General features: G+C 35.5%; 2 protein-coding genes across 3 annotated transcripts; both read left to right on the top strand.

The window, feature by feature from the left end:
• Positions 1–509: 509 nt before the first annotated feature.
• Positions 510–5,076, top strand: LOC133882566 (uncharacterized). Its single transcript, XM_062321769.1, has 11 exons — positions 510–681; positions 827–918; positions 1,364–1,469; positions 1,932–2,030; positions 2,145–2,210; positions 2,380–2,496; positions 3,027–3,101; positions 3,585–3,687; positions 4,334–4,381; positions 4,497–4,618; positions 4,752–5,076. Exons 1-11 carry the CDS (start codon positions 601–603, stop codon positions 4,848–4,850), a joined length of 1,008 nt encoding a protein of 335 aa, XP_062177753.1. The 5' UTR covers positions 510–600; the 3' UTR covers positions 4,851–5,076.
• Positions 5,077–9,711: 4,635 nt separating this feature from the next.
• On the top strand, positions 9,712–17,764 carry LOC133882318 (coatomer subunit alpha-1). 2 transcript variants are annotated; one of them, XM_062321460.1, is made up of 5 exons: positions 9,712–9,879; positions 10,194–10,410; positions 12,555–13,049; positions 13,323–16,375; positions 17,539–17,764. In XM_062321460.1, exons 2-4 carry the CDS (start codon positions 10,203–10,205, stop codon positions 16,274–16,276), a joined length of 3,657 nt encoding a protein of 1,218 aa, XP_062177444.1. In that variant the 5' UTR covers positions 9,712–9,879; positions 10,194–10,202; the 3' UTR covers positions 16,277–16,375; positions 17,539–17,764. The 2 variants fall into 2 exon arrangements, with proteins under 2 accessions (XP_062177444.1, XP_062177443.1); XM_062321459.1 differs by having other exon boundaries at positions 10,133–10,410.
• The last annotated feature ends 282 nt before the right edge of the window (positions 17,765–18,046 follow it).

The following is an 18,046-nucleotide window of genomic DNA, read 5'->3' as shown; positions in this document are numbered from 1 at the left end:
TTAGACCACCTGTTTTTTAATTTTTTTTTCTTTCCTTTTTTGGTGCATATGACAAACAGCTCACTCAAGGAAGTGGATGGAATAAGTAATTTTGATTGCGATTTCGCATAGCAAACGGGCAATTTTTAAATCAAATCACATAAAATACATCGTTTGAGAGTGCGTTTTAAAATAATTGTGATTTGTAAATAAAAAAAAAAATTGTTTTTTCAAATCCCATGTAAGTGGTGCGTTTTTTAAAACGTTTAATTTTAAAAATTAAACTGTAATTTTACCGATGCTTAACTACATTTTTAATTCTTATGTTTTAAAATGGTTATTTTGAACTAAATGTACCATTTATACACACAAAAGGTCTCAGGACCAATTTTATCATTTTTAAAAACCCAAATGACTAATTTGATATGCTTTTAGACTTGACCCTAAAACAAAAAGGAAATTATATTTGGGCTTTTAGGCCCAAAGCCTCTCTATCAATTTGATGTGGTCGCTGCAAATACAATAGGCTAAAAGGATTGGGTTGAAAAACTTGAACGGTCGTTACTCTTTGGTGCCCTCTCTCCCGCCACCGCAAGTTTGTACTACTTGGCTACTCAGCAAATGGCGGCGTTCTCTGCCACGTCAGCATTCTCACCGGCCCTTCTTTGCTTCTCTTCGGCTTCTCATTCCCACCATAACCAGGTAAAATTCCTCTACGTTTCACTGAATTTAAAACCCTATTCGCATCCTCTTCCTCCTCACCCCGTTTGGTTGCTGAGAATAATGTAGATTTTTATTTTATTTTATTTTTTTTCCTAAATAAAAGTTCCATTGCTCTGTGGTATAGAGCTCATTGTTCCAAAGTTGGAGAGCTGGGGTTTTCAAATTGCGGTGGCTTAAGCCGTTTTCTTCGACCACTTCAATGGATTGGAAGAGGAGGTAATTTCTTTTTCTGTTCTCTGATATTTCGTTTTGACTTGCTGAATTACGTTGTTTAATGAAAATATAGAAAGAAAGAAAAAAAGACTTTTTGAATTACCCTGATTTGGATTGGTAACAAGTGTGATTGATGATAAAAGAATTTCTTGGAAATATTAATAGCTGAAGTAGAGTGGATTTAGTTTTCTTGTTGTTTTGGTGCAACTTATATATGGATTTCACCTGGGAAATTCTTGAGGGGCTTACTTGGTGGGAATTGCAGTTTTGGAGAATTTAGTGGAATGCCATTAATCATTGAAAGCCACAATATATGATTCCCTTGTGTGTGCTCATGCTGAAATGATTTTTGTTCAAGTTTTGTGGTTCTATGGTATTGTATACTTTTTTTTTTCTGATTGATGGAGCTATCTGTAGTAAAATTGCGTGTTTGCATCTAATAAAACAGGAGAAATTTGATCTATGCAGCCAGTCAAGCTGCTGAGGAAGCTTTCAAAAAGACCGTTGAAGTGGACAGGCTGATAGATACACTGAGGGATGCAAATCCAAATGAAGTAAGTACATGGTACTTTCCTGGAAAAATTAGAAGATGGTGCTATGCAAATTTTGTTCTTCTTGTTTCACTTCATTTTAGGTAAAATGTCTCTGTTAAAATCAGTTTCAATAAATTTGGTAAGATTACAAATTATTCTTATGTTCTGAGGACTGTTTGGAGAGCGCTGCTCTGTTTGACTATCAAAGGAATAACGAGATTAGACCATAAAAGGCAATGCTTTTGGTCATTTTCATGAAAAAATATCTTGACATTTCCTTGATGTGAGTTTCTGATGTTATAAATCAGGGTAAAAACTCTTTCCATCATGTCCACACACATATTTTCAAATTTCTTCGGAAGTATGGGGTGTAATATTACATTTTGTATGAGTAAATGTGGCTCCATTTACTTGAAACTGCAAATATCTTTCATAATATATATCTGTAACCTTATTATTGCTGTGTTTTTGTTCTATGAACAGCTTCAGAAGCTTGTTGTTGAGAATGTCCTTGCTTTCAATGAGAGTTTTTGGATACGCCTTGCAGCAAGAACTGAGACCTGCAAATCAGAGGATGATAAAGCATGCTTTTTGACTTAGTTAATTCTAATATTTGATTACGTTCTGATGTTTGACTTCTTTCTGTTTCCTGCTCTGCACAAGAAATACTGATGCATAATGTTTGTCTTTTTGCAGAAAGATTACGAGGAATTGGCTACATCTGTAATGAGCATAGTGGATCGCCTCGTCCATAAGACCAATGTACCTCTCTCTCTCTCCCTCTCCCTCTTCTCTCTCTTTCTCTCTCTCCCCTTATCATTGATGAACTGCTATTTTATTTTCCAGTGTGCTTCATTTATGTTACTTCGTCTCCCCCCCACTGTAGTTCTTTCATATTTTTTTTTTCTTTATATATATCTTTCTCTTGCAGGAAAAAATAAATTCTTCCACTGACGTTCTCAAGGAGATATTAAAACCTGTGGTTGATGAAGTGGAAGAGGTTATTTGGCCTCCTAGAGACCCTGAGGTCCTCAAATTAATGGAGAAAGTAAGTCTTTTAGTCAAGTTTGTTTAAAATTAATTTTCATTCTTCCGTTGGATACTTTCTGTGTCTTCATGAAGCTTTTTTTCTTTACCTTTTCATGTGCTCATTATATTATCTTATATTGTGAGCTGAAGATAAAGTTCTTATTGACCAAGCTTGCAAATCACTGCTCATCACTTATAGATGCTTTGCCCACATCACAACTGCATCTTGATAATTATAGCTTTTTTTGACACTGATGTCCATTTAAAAAATGCCATTAGTCATGACTATTTTGAAGAACGGAAATAATGCCACTAGTCATGCATGGAACGATAGAAAGACAAGAAGCAACAAAGAACTTGGAGATGGTTGCTTCTTCTACTTTGTTGTTTTAGATAAGGTACACATAGAAGCAGCTTGGACAGCCATGTTGCTGGAAGTACACACCAATTTGTTAATATGGTGTCGTCTTTTTGCCCAATCAAATTTTCAGTTATAATACTAACTGAGATTTCTTTATGCAACTTATAATCACCTCTTCTGATATTTAGGAGATAAAGCAAAGGGAACAAGAAGGGCAACTAGATGAAGGCTTTCTTTCAGAGGTTAATGCGCAGCTGCGGCAAGTAAGTCTGTCTTGTGGTTTTTATTATTTCCTGCATTAATTAGCTTTTGTTCGTAGCCAAAGAGTATTGTGCTAGTAACTGGTTTAGTTACATTTTACTCAATCTAAACAGTAATAAGAAATCATAACTTAAATTGGGGTATGTTTTCCATCAGATGGCATTGCCAGATATTAATTTTAAAAAAAAAAAGGATTCACTCTGTCTTCTTGCGTGTTCTTATCTCTTATTTTTTTTAGCATGAAACTAGCCACACAATCATCTTTCTATATATGTTCAAAGTCATACTGGGTGTGTATATATTATATTGATAGATTTAAGAATTTAATTTTATAATGTTCACATCATCAATATTCATTAATTTCATATTACACGTGGTATTGGATTTTCATATTTTAATTTTTCTTGCAACATTGTTCAGATTCTAGCCCTTATTGAGATCTTAATAAATGATTTAGTTACTAAAAATATATTGGTTGTCTGCAGGCAAAAGAAGATGGGGATAAGCCAGGATTGGAGGCTATGTTGCAAAAGGTTTTGCAACTCTATGCTTCCATAGTTCTCTCCAAACGTAGTTATGCAAAGAAAGGTATTACCCTCTCCAAGTTTACGTGTAATGTCAATACTTGGAAGTTATCTTTGCAAACAATATGATTGTAGGAAAGCAAATACCAAAAGCTAAAGCACCTAAATGTTGGACAATGACTGGGATTGGATATGGCTAGATGTTTCCAGGACAACCTCAACTTATTAAGTAGTATGTGCATATTCATCCAGATTAATAAAGGAAAAGTAAAATGTTAAGTTTTTTTTTTTTTTTTAAAGAACTTGGTTATTCACTAACTTATGTAGGTAGAATGATGCATATTGGTCTTTCACATTATTATTAGTTTAAGACTAATCCATTTGATGTTGTTTTGTGCAAGTTATATATATTTAGAGTGAGGTAAATTTGAAATTTAAATTCATTATGCTTATATGAGTATTGCTTAATATGTTAAATTTCATTTCCCTAATATGTGACAGCAACTTCTAGTTATATCAATGAAATAAAAATATTTGACAGTATAACTTCTGAATATCTTGGACGTAAAATTTTATTTAATAAATCTGTGTCTTTTCCCTTATTATTTTTTATCTGTCTTGAGTAAATTTTGTAGTGATTTTCCTGTGATTTGCTTTCGCTTAAAAGTTGATGCTTTAGAGACCAGTACCTAGTGATGTTTCTGGTGCAGGAGAGGAAGTTTTGAAGGTTGAGCAGTTTCTTGAAGTCATTATAAAAGGTATTACACTTCAAAGAATACAATTTTTTATGTTAGTAAACTACTTCTTCACTGTTCCTGGAGAAGAGAGAATTTTGCTGATCTGCATTACTAATAAACTTTATATGGACGGCAGCTCCAGAGGAAGAATGGAACAAACTTTTGATCAACGGAATGACAGTTGGCAAAGGGGAAATTTCACCAGAGGAGTTTTATGCTGTCATCAAGAAACGGATTGAGCGTACTTTAATCCGAACAGTGAGACAAACCTTTGGCCTTGAATTTCAGTCATCAGATAAATTTAGTTCAAGTCACTTCTGATTTATCTGATTTTGTTCTTTCTTTTCTCTCTTTGATGGTATCCATTTCATTCTCTCTATCTCTCTTTCAGGAAGGAGGTTCTTACCAGCAGCGCGTTCTTACAGAGTATTTAAAAGGCATTCAATCAAGAGCTGAGGATATTGTCCAACTCCTTCAGGGCAAACCATAATAGTAGCCATCTGGAATTGAAGATGGTTTGTTACCATAAGGGGTATGAATAGCGTGCTAATGTGAGTCATGTGACCTGTTCATTCTGGTTCCTCTTGTGAATCAGGAAATGAAGAAAAAGAAAACCTTCCAGAAGTTGAGAAAATTTGTTTTGATGCGGATATGATGTGCCAGCCAACAACCACCACTCCTATATGCCACCTGGGGATCTTTTTGTTGAAACATTATTCATGTAGCATTGATAGTTCTTTTCATTTTGATCACTCTTTGTATACAATATCTCAATCTAGGCTCATAGATGTATACTAAATGCACCATAACAAAACCATGCTTTTGTAAGCATGTTACGAACAATATTAAGTTTGTAACTAGATAAATTTGGGTATGTTCTTAGAGATCTCCTTTAAACATAAGTTTGGAAATAGACTTTTCTCTATATCATTTTTTATTCATAAACTTGATTTAAATAGACTCTTATTACTACAAAACAACTCAAAGACTCCTAACTCTTATTATTAGTGGGAAGGATCCTCCCTTGTTATTTCTTTGTTTCTCTTTTTCCCCCTTTCCTCAATTTGAATAGAAAAAAGAAAAAACTCCTCCTAAACTCTTATGGACTCAAAGACCCCAAATATAAAACAACTTATAATTAAAGACTCCTACTACGTACAACTAGAATACTAGATAGGCAGAGATCTGGGTGGACATCAAGTCCGAAGCACATTGAAGGGACTATAACAAAAACCTAACACAAAATATTATTTTTTTCGTCCGTATAATACATAAATTCGAATAATTAATGAGGATGTTGAGCTCACTTGTTCTAGTTAGTTTAGAATGTGAGATTCACCTGATAATGACAAATAGGCCTCACAAGCTCGTCTCAAATGAAGAATTGGCCGACCCAAACAGCTTCACAGGTAAAGACCCGGAAACCCAAACACAACCAAAACCACTTGAACCCAAAATCGATTGACTGTAGTCAATTAGGCTCGATTGGATTTTTTGAGGATTGATTGGGTACAATTTAGTCATCATATTCGGTTTATCTACACCATCAATTCGATTGTCATAATGTGGTGAATATTAACTTGAGGGCATTGTACATCTTCCTTTATATCAAGAGTTTTTAAATAGTTCACTAAAAACAAAAAAAAAGCTTTAAATAGTTTATGTATTATTTAGGGTTGACAAAGCGAGTTATCGTGTTGATTTTGGGTCGATCCGGTTGACCCACCAACTCAAATCCTACACGATTAGCTAAACGGGTTGAGACATAAAATTTGAACATGACACGTTTATAATGGTTATAAACGGGTTGGCGGGTCATAAACGGATTGACTCGTTTGACCAGTTTATAAACGTGTCATAAACCCAAACCCGTTTAGCATAAACACAAACCCTATAACTTTGTGTCGTATTTGTATTGGATTCGCAGGTCGTATCAAAAACTACCAATCATAGTTTTATTGTCTCAATATTTATTATTTATAAATGATCATAATCTTTTATTTGATTCACTGTATATTACAAAATTATATTTTGAGGTGACAAAATCTAAATCGATTAATTAAAAGCAATATCTAAAATTTTAAGAATTATACGACGGAATTACCGTTATAAATCTAGAGGACTTTGATACTTTTATTTGATCTATAGTCCATGATCCTCTAGATCTAGTAAGTTTGATGAAATTATTAAAATTGTGAATATTATTCTTAAATAATTATAATTTAATCACTTAAATATTTTAATTAATAAGATACAATGAATTAAGAAATAATTAGGGATTTTAGAGTTACTAAATACTAAGATGAAGATATTTAAATCATTTAATTAAAAATAATAATTAATTTTGTTAACGAAATTACCTGAAAAAAGTAATGCAATTTTTTTAGTTCGTATCTTTTAAAAATGAGTGTCACAATAATTGTAATATAAAACTTCATATTTTAATTGCTAACGTGATTAATGTCACATAGACAGTCATGTCACTTCATAAATGTGCTATGTATCATGTTGACTATTATGCGACAACCTACATTTTGCCACGTAAATAGCCGGGTCAATTTATGGGATATTTGTAATAAAAATAATGATACCCCCAAAATAAACACTCTTTTTTAATTTTATTTTTTTTAAAAAAAAAAAAAAAAAAAAAAAACCTGCCAATTTTTTGTCAATTTTCTTTGCACCAGATTCATTATTAACCTTACCTGTCAACAGGTCCTATGTGATGGTAAATCTCATTGACCAGTGACCACCTACAATCATCATATCTAGACCGTTAATTGACTTCTTAATCTTGCTTAAGATTCAAGTCTAGCACTAACAACGATGCCACCTCCCAAAATATCACAACAATCTGAATCCCAATCCAACGGCCATCGGACTAGGATCCTTTCCGGTCGAGAGGAATTGGAAAGGAGTCGATCATTTATATACAGGAGTATTAATAGTGTAAAATTATAAAAATATTCTTGTATCCCCAATTGAAAATCAACTGGAGAAAATCCTGATGCTATGAACATGCACACAAACAGTGGAGGAGTTAGGAATTTGTCTTAGTATGAGCGGAATTAAAATAATAAATAATTTTTTTTGTTCTTTTTATATACTATATTTTTATTATAATATATAAAAGTATGGTAATTACAATTCAAAATATAAATTATAACATAATATATGTATCACAAAATACGTATCTATCAAACTTCATTAATATATGCCAAATTGATTTATTAGTTAACATGTAGGCACTAATACAAAACAAAAATAATAATAATAATAATAATAATATATATATATATATATATATAAAATTCAAGGTGTCTAAAATTGCATCCTACGCGCCCTAAAATTGCTAGTACCGTAGTAGCGTGTAGAGGAAGATTTGAGACGTGTTGACTGTCGATCATTCATAGTGTCTAATTTTGATTTTGGGTTGGGTTTTCTTAGTTTAATATCAACCCAAATTTAAGGGTAATTTTTATTTTTTAAGGATGTTGCTGCTGTTAGACTGGAGCTGGGTTAAGCTGTCTTAAATTTATTTATTTATTTATTTTTCTTCTGAACAAATACAGAGAAATTAATGTTTTGATTTAATTTATAAGGGCTTATAGCCTTGTAGGGACATAATAACGTTTGGGTTAAAACATTACATTTTTTTTTTTCAGACTCACTCGCACCCCTTCATCTTCGCCACTACACACAAACATACCCACCAGAGCATTTCATACGAGTATTATACTATTTTTTAAGTTTGCTGGCGTAATGTCTTTCAAGTAATTTTTTTTTTAAAAAAAAGAAAATTTTAAATTATTATATAACATGTTTTAAGTAATTTTTATTTTTAGAATAATTAATATGAAAAGTTTACTTAAAACTATGCTATGCAATTCGGGTTGACTTGTCAATCCATCGGGTTAGCGTGTCAATTCGTTTAACTAATTTGATAATAAATGTGTCATTAACGCGTCGTAGACACTGGCGGACCCAGCCTTGTGAATATTGAGGGGCCAAATTTTTTTTAAAAAAAAAAAAAAAAAAAAGGGCAAAATTTATTTTTTTAAAAAAAAAAATTTGGGAGGAAAATTTTGGGACTTGGGGGGTCATAAATATGTAGGCCTGCCACTGGTCGTAAATATGTCATAAACAGGTTGACGGGTCATAAACGTGTCGTAAACGGGTTGACAGGTCATAAACGAGTCATAGTTTAAACTCAAACCCTATATATTCATATCGTGTTCGTATCAAATTTGTAAATCTGTCAAAATTGCTAAGCAATGACGGAGAGAGGGGGGGCCCGGTGGGGGCCATGGCCCCCCCTCAACTCTTAAGAAAAATAAAAATAAAATAAAATTTAAAGGTAAACAACAAAAATTAAATTAAGGTATTTTATTTTTAGATGAATCAAATTAAGGTTTTTTATTGCTTATCGGCTCCTAGCAATATTTTTTTTTTCCTTGGCCCCTTCCCGTTTATCATCTTTTCAATCATTGTCAAAACTTTTTCCTTTAATAGTTCACATGTAGCAATTGACATGTCTAAGAAGGTAATAATGAAAGGATCTTTACAAAGTTATAGATGCTTTGTTCAAAGTAAACGAAAAAGGTTTAGTAAAGTAGTGCATTGGAAGAAGACAGGTGTGAATTTGAGGAGTCACAAGCTTGACCAAGCTCGATTTTCTAAGAATGTGTGAAAAAAATAACTGAGACCTTTTTTTTTTTTTTTTTTTCCTGAAGAATATTTGGACAGCAGTTTTCTTTATTTTTTTTTTTATTATTATTTTTGTTTCTAAAAACTTTTTTTTACTTTTGCTTATTGTTTTTTAATTTGAATGTTATAATAAAAATATCAAAATTGAGTTATGTTTAACTTACTTAAAATTTGCATTTATATATATACTTTAGAAAAATGCTACATATAATCCCCTTGTCCTCCTTTTGTCCTCCCAAAATTGATGTGGCTCTTAAAATCATCATTGGATCAAAATCTAATAGTCATATATCAAAAATTCAATGGTGATTTTAAGAGCCACATCAATTTTGGGGGACAAAAGGAGGACAAAGAGATGATGTGTAGCATTACTCTATGCTTTAACCCTACTCAAAGAAAAAAAATTATTTGCCCCCTCTCATTAAAATGTCTGGCTCCGTCCGTTGCTAAGCTTTCTCAAAACACACAGCGTGGACTCGTACGACGTAGTTGTAAAAAATTGGGGTTGATGATCAGCATTACTCTATTTTACATTCCCCACCCTACCCTCATGGAACTAGAAAATTCCCTCTCTCTCCCCTCTGTCTTTCTCTCTTTGTAAAATTACTCGCACACTCTCAACGAAGAGAGAACTCAAATAAACCTTCTCTATCTCCCTCCCCCCCCCCGATCTACCTCTTTCTCTCTCTAAAACTCTCACTAAACCTCTCTCTCTCTTTATATATATATGCACAGATATACGCGCATCTGGTAGTTTCGGTGATTGTGGATGCTGCTGAGCTTGATCTCTTCCCATACTAATCAGATCTGAGGTGAATTTTCGTATCCTCATTCGAATCTCAAATTTTGAATCGAAATGATGACTTAGCTTTCTGTTTGGTGGGCGATAAATTGTAGGACAGGCCGAGAAAATTTTGAATCTTACTGCTTAAGCTTCAATTCCTAAGATTTTGTTCGTTTCCTATGGTTTTTTTTGGCAATTAAACAGTGTGATATAATTGCGTAAAGGAGTTATTGATTTGAAATTCCTATTCGATTTGATCTGGTGTCTTCGTTTTGCGCTAGGGAGTGCGCCGTTTCATAGGGAATTGTGTGAGGGTTTTGATGCGATTCGGTTTGTGGACAGTGATTGAAGATGTTGACAAAGTTCGAGACGAAGAGTAATAGAGTAAAGGGGCTGAGTTTCCACAGTAAGAGGCCGTGGATCCTCGCGAGTCTCCACAGCGGCGTGATCCAGCTATGGGACTACCGGATGGGGACTTTGATCGATAGGTTCGACGAGCATGATGGGCCTGTTCGTGGCGTCCATTTCCACAAATCTCAGCCACTATTTGTGTCTGGAGGTATTGATATGGAATTGCAGATCTTGTTGCCATTTAATAATTGTTGATTGATTCGTAGATTATGCTTGTGATTATATGGTGCAAGTGGTATGTCCCAATTGAAAATATGAAGTTGGGTGTTTCTTTTGGTTGGTTGCTGTTGAATTTGTATAGATCTAGGCTTGTATTCACTGTTAGGGGGCCAAGGGAAATGCTTAAGTGAGAAAAGAAATGGAAATTTGAATTTTGAGGGTTTGGGTTAGAGGATTAGGAGTGGAGGGGTTTGGATCGTAATCTCTTATTTAAATCGATTGTATTAAGTTTGAGCATCATAAAATGGTTTAAAGTTGTGGGGACAAAAAGAGTGATGAATGAAAGATAAGTTATTCTGTTTCAACAAAGTAAATCAAAAAATGAATTTGAAATAAGACCTTCTGCTTAATCATTTACTAGCCTCTTTGAATGTGTTTCGTGCATGCACAGAGGCTTTTTTTTTTTTTTTTCTTCTTAATATCCTAAAAATATCGCAACATTAGATTTTAGTGCGAAACAATATTTTTTATTTATAAACACAATGGCTTCACTACATCATAGAGCTAATTCAAAATGAAAAGGTTCAAAATTTGTCTCAGTCTAGCAACATATGGAATTAAAACCTTATAAGATAAAAGATGTGTAAACTTTTATATAGCGACATGAAATTTTGTCTAAGATTTTCCCTATTCAAGAATTAATACTACATTTCTGTAAATATTTGCTAATTCCATAGAAAAAAGTCAACAAACAAATTATACCTTGTTCTAACATAGTCAAAGATGACCAGATTTCACCAATGAACTTTAGCTCAAACGACATTTCCTCTCTCCATAAGTATGAGGTGGGAAGTGAAATCGTGGATTGGAGACTCTCTACGTACATGTTAACTTCTCAATCAAAAGAAAATTATGTACATATTTCTTTTCTTTCTTGTTTTTTTATATAAGCTGATCCCCTTTTGACAATATGATTGCCATTTATAATTTTTATTCTCACAGTAATACCCCTGTTAAAGATCTTTTCCACCTTAAGATTTGTAACCAGGGTTGTCTAATATTGAATAATTTCAACATTCAATGATGTCTTTTCAAGCAAAACCTGATCAATTGATTGAATATATATATATGACTAAATCAACTTTCAATTCTTTTCCGAAATGCCAAACATGTGTACCTCATATAGACATGGCATAATCTAAATTAAAATTTTCAGGACAATGCAGTTTGGAATGAACTTATTTCATATGCTTTTCAAGTTTCACTGTAGTAACTTATCCAAAAAACAAAAGTTCAACTATAGTAGAAAACACTTTAAATTATCCAAATGGTTCCATTGGGGTATTGAAATCAACTGATAACAACAATCAATTTCCAAGTCGAAAGGATGAAGAATCTCATTTTTCTTATCTTTTCTGAGCAGCCAAACAGAGTGCATCCTATTTCCTGAAGGCTTATTTAGTCTGAGGCTGACTTATTGTTTTATTATATTGATCCAATGCTCTACTGCCTGAAAGTTTGAATTTTCTTCACTATACTCTTAGATTAATATTGCCTATTGTTCAAGTCCCTTCAGATCTGAATGAAATTTCTGATTTGATGTTGATTTGAGTTTTTCGTTGACTTTTTTGAAAAAAATTTGATAGCACTAAACAGAATGACTAAGGGTGCCTTTGGGATTGTGATTTTGTAGACAAAAAGTGTGATTTTAAACCATATTGTAGAAAATGAATCGTTTAGAAATTGCGTTTTAAAAAAATTACAATTTGAAAACGCAGAAAACTGATTTTTCAAATCGCAGGCAAGAGAGTGTTTTTTTGAAAACGCATAATTTTAAAGGCTAACTTGCGATTTTCCCAAAAGCTTAACTATATTTTCAAAAATCACTTTTTCAAATCGCACATTTTAAAATCGCAAACCCAAACGGACTCTAACAAAGGAATCTTGTTAAAATGCTAATCCTGTTAAGAGTGTGATTTCTGCCAGTGTTACTCCAGATGAGAGGGCTCCTCATGCATAGATGTAGTTAGTTCTAGGAGAGGGGGTTCCAGCGCCGTACATTTATTAGTAAAGTTACTTACTGAGTGGTTTCAGTGCAGTACATGCACTAATGAAGGTGTTGGCTTTTTTCAGGGGATGATTACAAGATTAAAGTTTGGAACTACAAGTTGCATCGGTGTCTTTTTACTCTTCTTGGACACCTGGATTATATACGTACAGTGCAGTTTCACCATGAGTACCCATGGATCGTGAGTGCCAGTGATGATCAGACTATTCGTATTTGGAATTGGCAGTCACGCACTTGTATATCTGTGTTGACTGGTCACAATCACTATGTTATGTGTGCCTCATTCCACCCCAAAGAAGACCTTGTTGTGTCTGCCTCCCTAGATCAGACTGTTCGTGTTTGGGATATTGGTGCCCTCAGAAAGAAGACAGTTTCCCCTGCAGATGACATCTTGCGGCTGAGTCAGATGAACACTGATCTTTTTGGTGGTGTTGATGCAGTTGTTAAGTATGTCTTGGAAGGTCATGACCGTGGGGTCAACTGGGCTGCATTTCATCCCACCCTACCTCTGATTGTGTCAGGAGCTGATGATCGCCAAGTGAAATTATGGCGGATGAACGGTGATCCTTTTTCATTCTAGTATTTTTTTTTTTTTCCTTAACATTGTTGGACTGTTGTTTGGTTAACACAGCATAGTATTATGAGTTTTAGAAAGATTTCTGAACATTCATTTTTTTCTCTCTGTTGCGTTTGAATTGTAAGTTTGGTGGTCTGCAATTGGGACAGTCTTGTTTCTGCTCCATTTGTGTGGCTGAAAAGTGAATCTTCTTGTGACCAAGAAAGAAAAAAACTCCTAATGATCATTTATCATATTATTGTTCGTTTGTTTTCAGATACGAAGGCATGGGAAGTGGACACATTGAGAGGGCACATGAATAATGTTTCATGTGTTATGTTCCATGCCAAACAGGACATAATTGTATCCAACTCAGAGGACAAAAGTATACGTGTTTGGGATGTAACAAAGAGAACTGGAGTGCAAACTTTCCGTCGGGAGCATGATCGATTCTGGATTCTTGCATCTCATCCTGAGATGAATCTGTTGGCAGCTGGTCATGACAGTGGTATGATTGTTTTCAAGTTGGAGAGAGAACGGCCTGCCTTCGCAGTGAGTGGTGATTCTCTGTTCTATACCAAAGATCGCTTTTTGCGATTCTATGAGTTTTCAACTCAAAGAGACACACAGGTAATTCCCATTCGACGCCCTGGTTCCACTAGCTTGAATCAGAGTCCAAGAACTCTTTCTTACAGTCCAACTGAAAATGCGGTTCTTGTATGCTCGGATGTTGATGGGGGATCTTATGAGTTGTATTCCATACCCAAAGATAGCATTGGTAGGGGTGATAGTATGCAAGATGCAAAGAAAGGTGTTGGAGGATCAGCTGTTTTTGTGGCTCGGAATAGGTTTGCTGTGGTCGACAAGAGCAACAATCAAGTCTTAGTCAAGAATCTGAAAAATGAGGTTGTTAAAAAATGTGCCCTGCCCATAGCTGCGGATGCAGTATTTTATGCTGGAACAGGTAACTTGCTGTGTAGGGCTGAGGATAGAGTGGTTATATTTGATCTCCAGCAGAGAATTGTTCTTGGTGATCTTCAAACCCCTTTTATCAAGTACATTGTTTGGTCAAATGACATGGAGAGTGTTGCTTTACTCAGCAAGCATGCCATTATCATTGCCAGCAAGAAGCTTGTGCACCAGTGCACTCTTCATGAGACAATCCGTGTCAAGAGTGGTGCCTGGGATGATAATGGTGTTTTTATTTACACAACTCTAAATCACATAAAATACTGCCTTCCAAATGGAGATAGTGGGATAATCAGAACTCTTGATGTCCCAATATACATTACTAAGGTTTCTGGGAATACTATCTTTTGCTTGGATCGCGATGGAAAAAATAGGTCTATAGTTATTGATGCAACAGAATATATTTTCAAGCTTTCCCTTTTTAAGAAGAGATACGACCATGTTATGAGCATGATAAGGAACTCACAGCTTTGTGGTGAGGCTATGATTGCTTATCTTCAACAGAAGGGTTTTCCCGATGTTGCTCTCCATTTTGTGAAAGATGAGAGAACTAGGTTCAATTTAGCTATAGATAGTGGGAACATCCAAATTGCTGTTGCGTCAGCGACAGCAATTGATGAGAAAGACTACTGGTATAGATTGGGGGTGGAGGCTCTTCGCCAGGGCAATGCAGGTATTGTGGAATATGCCTACCAGAGGACTAAAAATTTTGAGAGGTTGTCTTTTCTTTATCTCATAACTGGTAATAATGAAAAGCTGTCCAAGATGCTGAAAATTGCTGAAGTTAAGAATGATGTCATGGGTCAGTTTCATAACGCTCTTTATCTCGGTGATGTCCGAGAACGTGTTAAGATCTTGGAGAATGTCGGTCACTTGCCCCTTGCTTACATCACAGCTTCAGTCCATGGGTTACAGGATGTTGCTGAAAGTCTAGCAGCTAAGTTGGGAGATGATGTTCCTTCTTTGCCGGAGGGGAAAGCAGCCTCCCTCCTGATGCCCCCAGCCCCTATTATGTGCAGTGGTGATTGGCCACTTCTCAGAGTCATGAAAGGAATATTTGAAGGTGGGCTGGATAATATTGGTAGGGGAGCTGCAGATGAAGAGGATGAGGCTGTTGATGGTGATTGGGGTGAGGAACTGGAAATGGTTGATGTTGATGGCTTGCAGAATGGGGATGTTAATGCAATTTTAGAGGATGGGGAAGTGGCTGAAGAGATCGAGGAAGAGGGAGGATGGGACCTTGAAGATTTGGAGCTCCCCCCTGAAGCAGATACTCCAAAGGCATCTGTCAATGCACGCTCTTCGGTTTTTGTGGCCCCGACTCCTGGCATGCCTGTAAACCAGATTTGGACCCAGAGGTCGTCACTTGCTGCTGAACATGCAGCTGCTGGCAATTTTGATACTGCAATGCGGTTACTGAGCAGACAACTTGGAATAAAAAACTTTGCTCCTTTGAGACCCATGTTTCTTGATCTTCACACTGGCAGTCATTCCTATTTACGTGCATTATCATCTGCTCCAGTGATATCACTTGCTGTTGAACGAGGATGGAATGAGTCTGCTAGTCCAAATGTGAGGGGTCCCCCAGCACTTGTGTTCAATTTCTCTCAGATGGAAGAGAAGCTTAAGGCAAGTTACAAGGCGACAACGGCTGGAAAATTCATTGAGGCTCTTCGGCTTTTTATTAGCATTCTTCATACTATTCCTCTTATTGTTGTTGAGTCGAGGAGGGAAGTTGACGAAGTCAAGGAGTTGATCATTATAGTGAAAGAGTATGTTTTGGGTTTGCAAATGGAGCTTAAGAGGAGGGAAATTAAGGACAATCCAGTACACCAGCAAGAACTCGCAGCCTATTTCACTCACTGCAACCTTCAAATGCCTCACTTAAGGCTTGCCTTGCTTAATGCAATGACTGTTTGCTACAAGGCAAAGAACCTTGCCACAGCTGCTAACTTTGCCCGGCGGCTTCTAGAGACCAACCCCACCATCGAGAACCAAGCAAAGACAGCCAGGCAAGTGCTGCAGGCTGCAGAGAGGAATATGACAGATTCAGCTCAGTTGAACTATGATTTCAGAAACCCATTTGTTATTTGTGGGGCTACATATGTGCCAATTTACCGGGGACAGAAGGATGTCTCTTGCCCGTACTGTAGTTCCCGGTTTGTGCCAAGCCAGGAAGGGCAGCTATGTACTGTTTGTGATCTTGCAGTTGTTGGGGCAGATGCTTCTGGGTTGCTCTGTTCTCCTTCCCAGATACGGTGATCAAGATACTAGACCAGGAGCATTTTTCAATCTTTTTTTTCAACATCCTTTTGGCAGCAAAAGCGACCATGTTGGTTGATTCATATCTGCAGGTAAAAGGTAAGAAATCCTAGAGAAAGAGTTAAGTTCTTAATGAATTGTTTTTGCTTTCTCCTTATCGCATCTTTTTTTCTTTTTCTTCCCCCTTATTTAGTTGATTACGATTTTCAATGTAATAAAAAAGTCTCAGAATTTTGACTTGAGCTATTCTTGTTAGTTGTTGATAGACAAGAATATATAAGGGCCCTTGTTAAATTAGATAATAGTCTCTTTCTACAAAGAGACCCATGTAGCCTCTATGTTCCTGTATGGTTATTGTCTAAATAATTGGTAGAAAGAGACCCTTGTTGCCACTGCGTTCCTGTATGGTTGGACTTCTCCCTAAAATTATTATCTGTGTTGTGCCTTATTTGATTCATATTCACTGTTAGTAATAGCCATTTCCATTTTCATATGTAAAGAGAAATGTTAGAAACCACTTTTATCTCATTTTGTTTATGTGGCACTGCACATCAGCCAATGTTCGAAAAAAATTTCAAGGGCTGATTGACAGTGTCGCATCAACAAAGTGGGATAAAAGTGTGGTGTATATCATTACTGTAGGTTGTCCTTTAACACTTTGACCGTTGACCTAAAGAAAATGAATGCGAGCAACTCTTGTTTATGCTTGAAGTGCTGACACAAAGATGTGTTTAATTGTTGAATTTTGATCAGATGATACCACGGTGGAGCAGAGAAAGGTGGTTTGGTCTGATATATCCACGTTGTAATGGGTAAACTAAGTGACAAGTGGCAGTTGTCTCCAAGAGTACATTTTTTAGTATGGTTCATGTGAATGGTTGGGATTTGACGTTAGTTACTTCTTCCCTCTGGTGTACCTGAAATCATGATTCATATGTGCTGAGAAGTGATATGTTTGCTGATATTCACTTATTGTTTTGAGGTCTATGAGCATATATGAATGAAGCAACAAACTTGTAAACGTGGAACGATAGTTGAATTTTTCCTTACTTGCTCTTGCTCTTGTTCTTTTTTTTGGGGGGGGCTCCCAGGAATTATTGTTTTGAGCTAGTTCTGATTCTAGGCAAATGTATGGGCCTCTATATTTCTTATTAAAAGCAGTAGTACCCCCCCAAGCATTTTCCTATAGCCTTGACCTTATATTGGTTCTTTTTCCCCGTTTAGCCACTAACCTTATTTTGTTTTGTTGGTCTTTGGTGCAGTTCATGTGTAGCTGATTTAATTGTCCACAAGGCATGGGATCACGCTTCTGCTGGCCAAAAGAAAAGTTTGGAATATGAAATAAATTCATCCTTACGGTGTTATCTTTGAGAGTTATCCTAGGTAATCTTTTTCTGGATTTGTTTTCTATAATTTTGAAGAAATCTAGTCGAACGATTGTAAGAGTATTGATGATTTTGTATAAGAATAGCATGTCTTTTCTCTCAATGGCTGCTCCTTTTGCCTCTTACTTTTTATTTGCCACAACATTCTTACTCGCATTGTTAGTACATAACCTTACGAAGAAAATTATGAAAAGGACCAATCTCTCTCTTGATTCTCTTAATACTTCATTTCATTGCTACTTTTGCTATTGTCCAGGAATGTGTTAGTGTCATGGATGAGCCTGGTACTGAATTCTTGCCACAACAATATATATATATATATATATATATATATTTTTTTTTTGTAAATAATACCAAAACTTAAAAGCATGCAGTAACAATACCA

Source organism: Alnus glutinosa, chromosome 11, assembly GCF_958979055.1.
Source record: "Alnus glutinosa chromosome 11, dhAlnGlut1.1, whole genome shotgun sequence".
NCBI classification, from domain to species: Eukaryota; Viridiplantae; Streptophyta; class Magnoliopsida; order Fagales; family Betulaceae; genus Alnus; species Alnus glutinosa.
The sequence above is the reverse complement of the archived record's forward strand: the minus strand, read 5'-3'. Positions and strand labels throughout refer to the sequence as shown.

Coding starts and splice junctions, on each gene's coding strand:
- LOC133882318 (XM_062321460.1), top strand. CDS start 10,203: ATGTTGACAAAGTTCGAGACGAAGAGTAATAGAGTAAAGGGGCTGAGT. Junction 10,411..12,554: donor GCCACTATTTGTGTCTGGAG/GTATTGATATGG, acceptor GGCTTTTTTCAG/GGGATGATTACAAGATTAAA. Junction 13,050..13,322: donor GAAATTATGGCGGATGAACG/GTGATCCTTTTT, acceptor GTTTGTTTTCAG/ATACGAAGGCATGGGAAGTG.
- LOC133882566 (XM_062321769.1), top strand. CDS start 601: ATGGCGGCGTTCTCTGCCACGTCAGCATTCTCACCGGCCCTTCTTTGC. Junction 2,497..3,026: donor TCCTCAAATTAATGGAGAAA/GTAAGTCTTTTA, acceptor TCTGATATTTAG/GAGATAAAGCAAAGGGAACA. Junction 3,688..4,333: donor ACGTAGTTATGCAAAGAAAG/GTATTACCCTCT, acceptor TTTCTGGTGCAG/GAGAGGAAGTTTTGAAGGTT.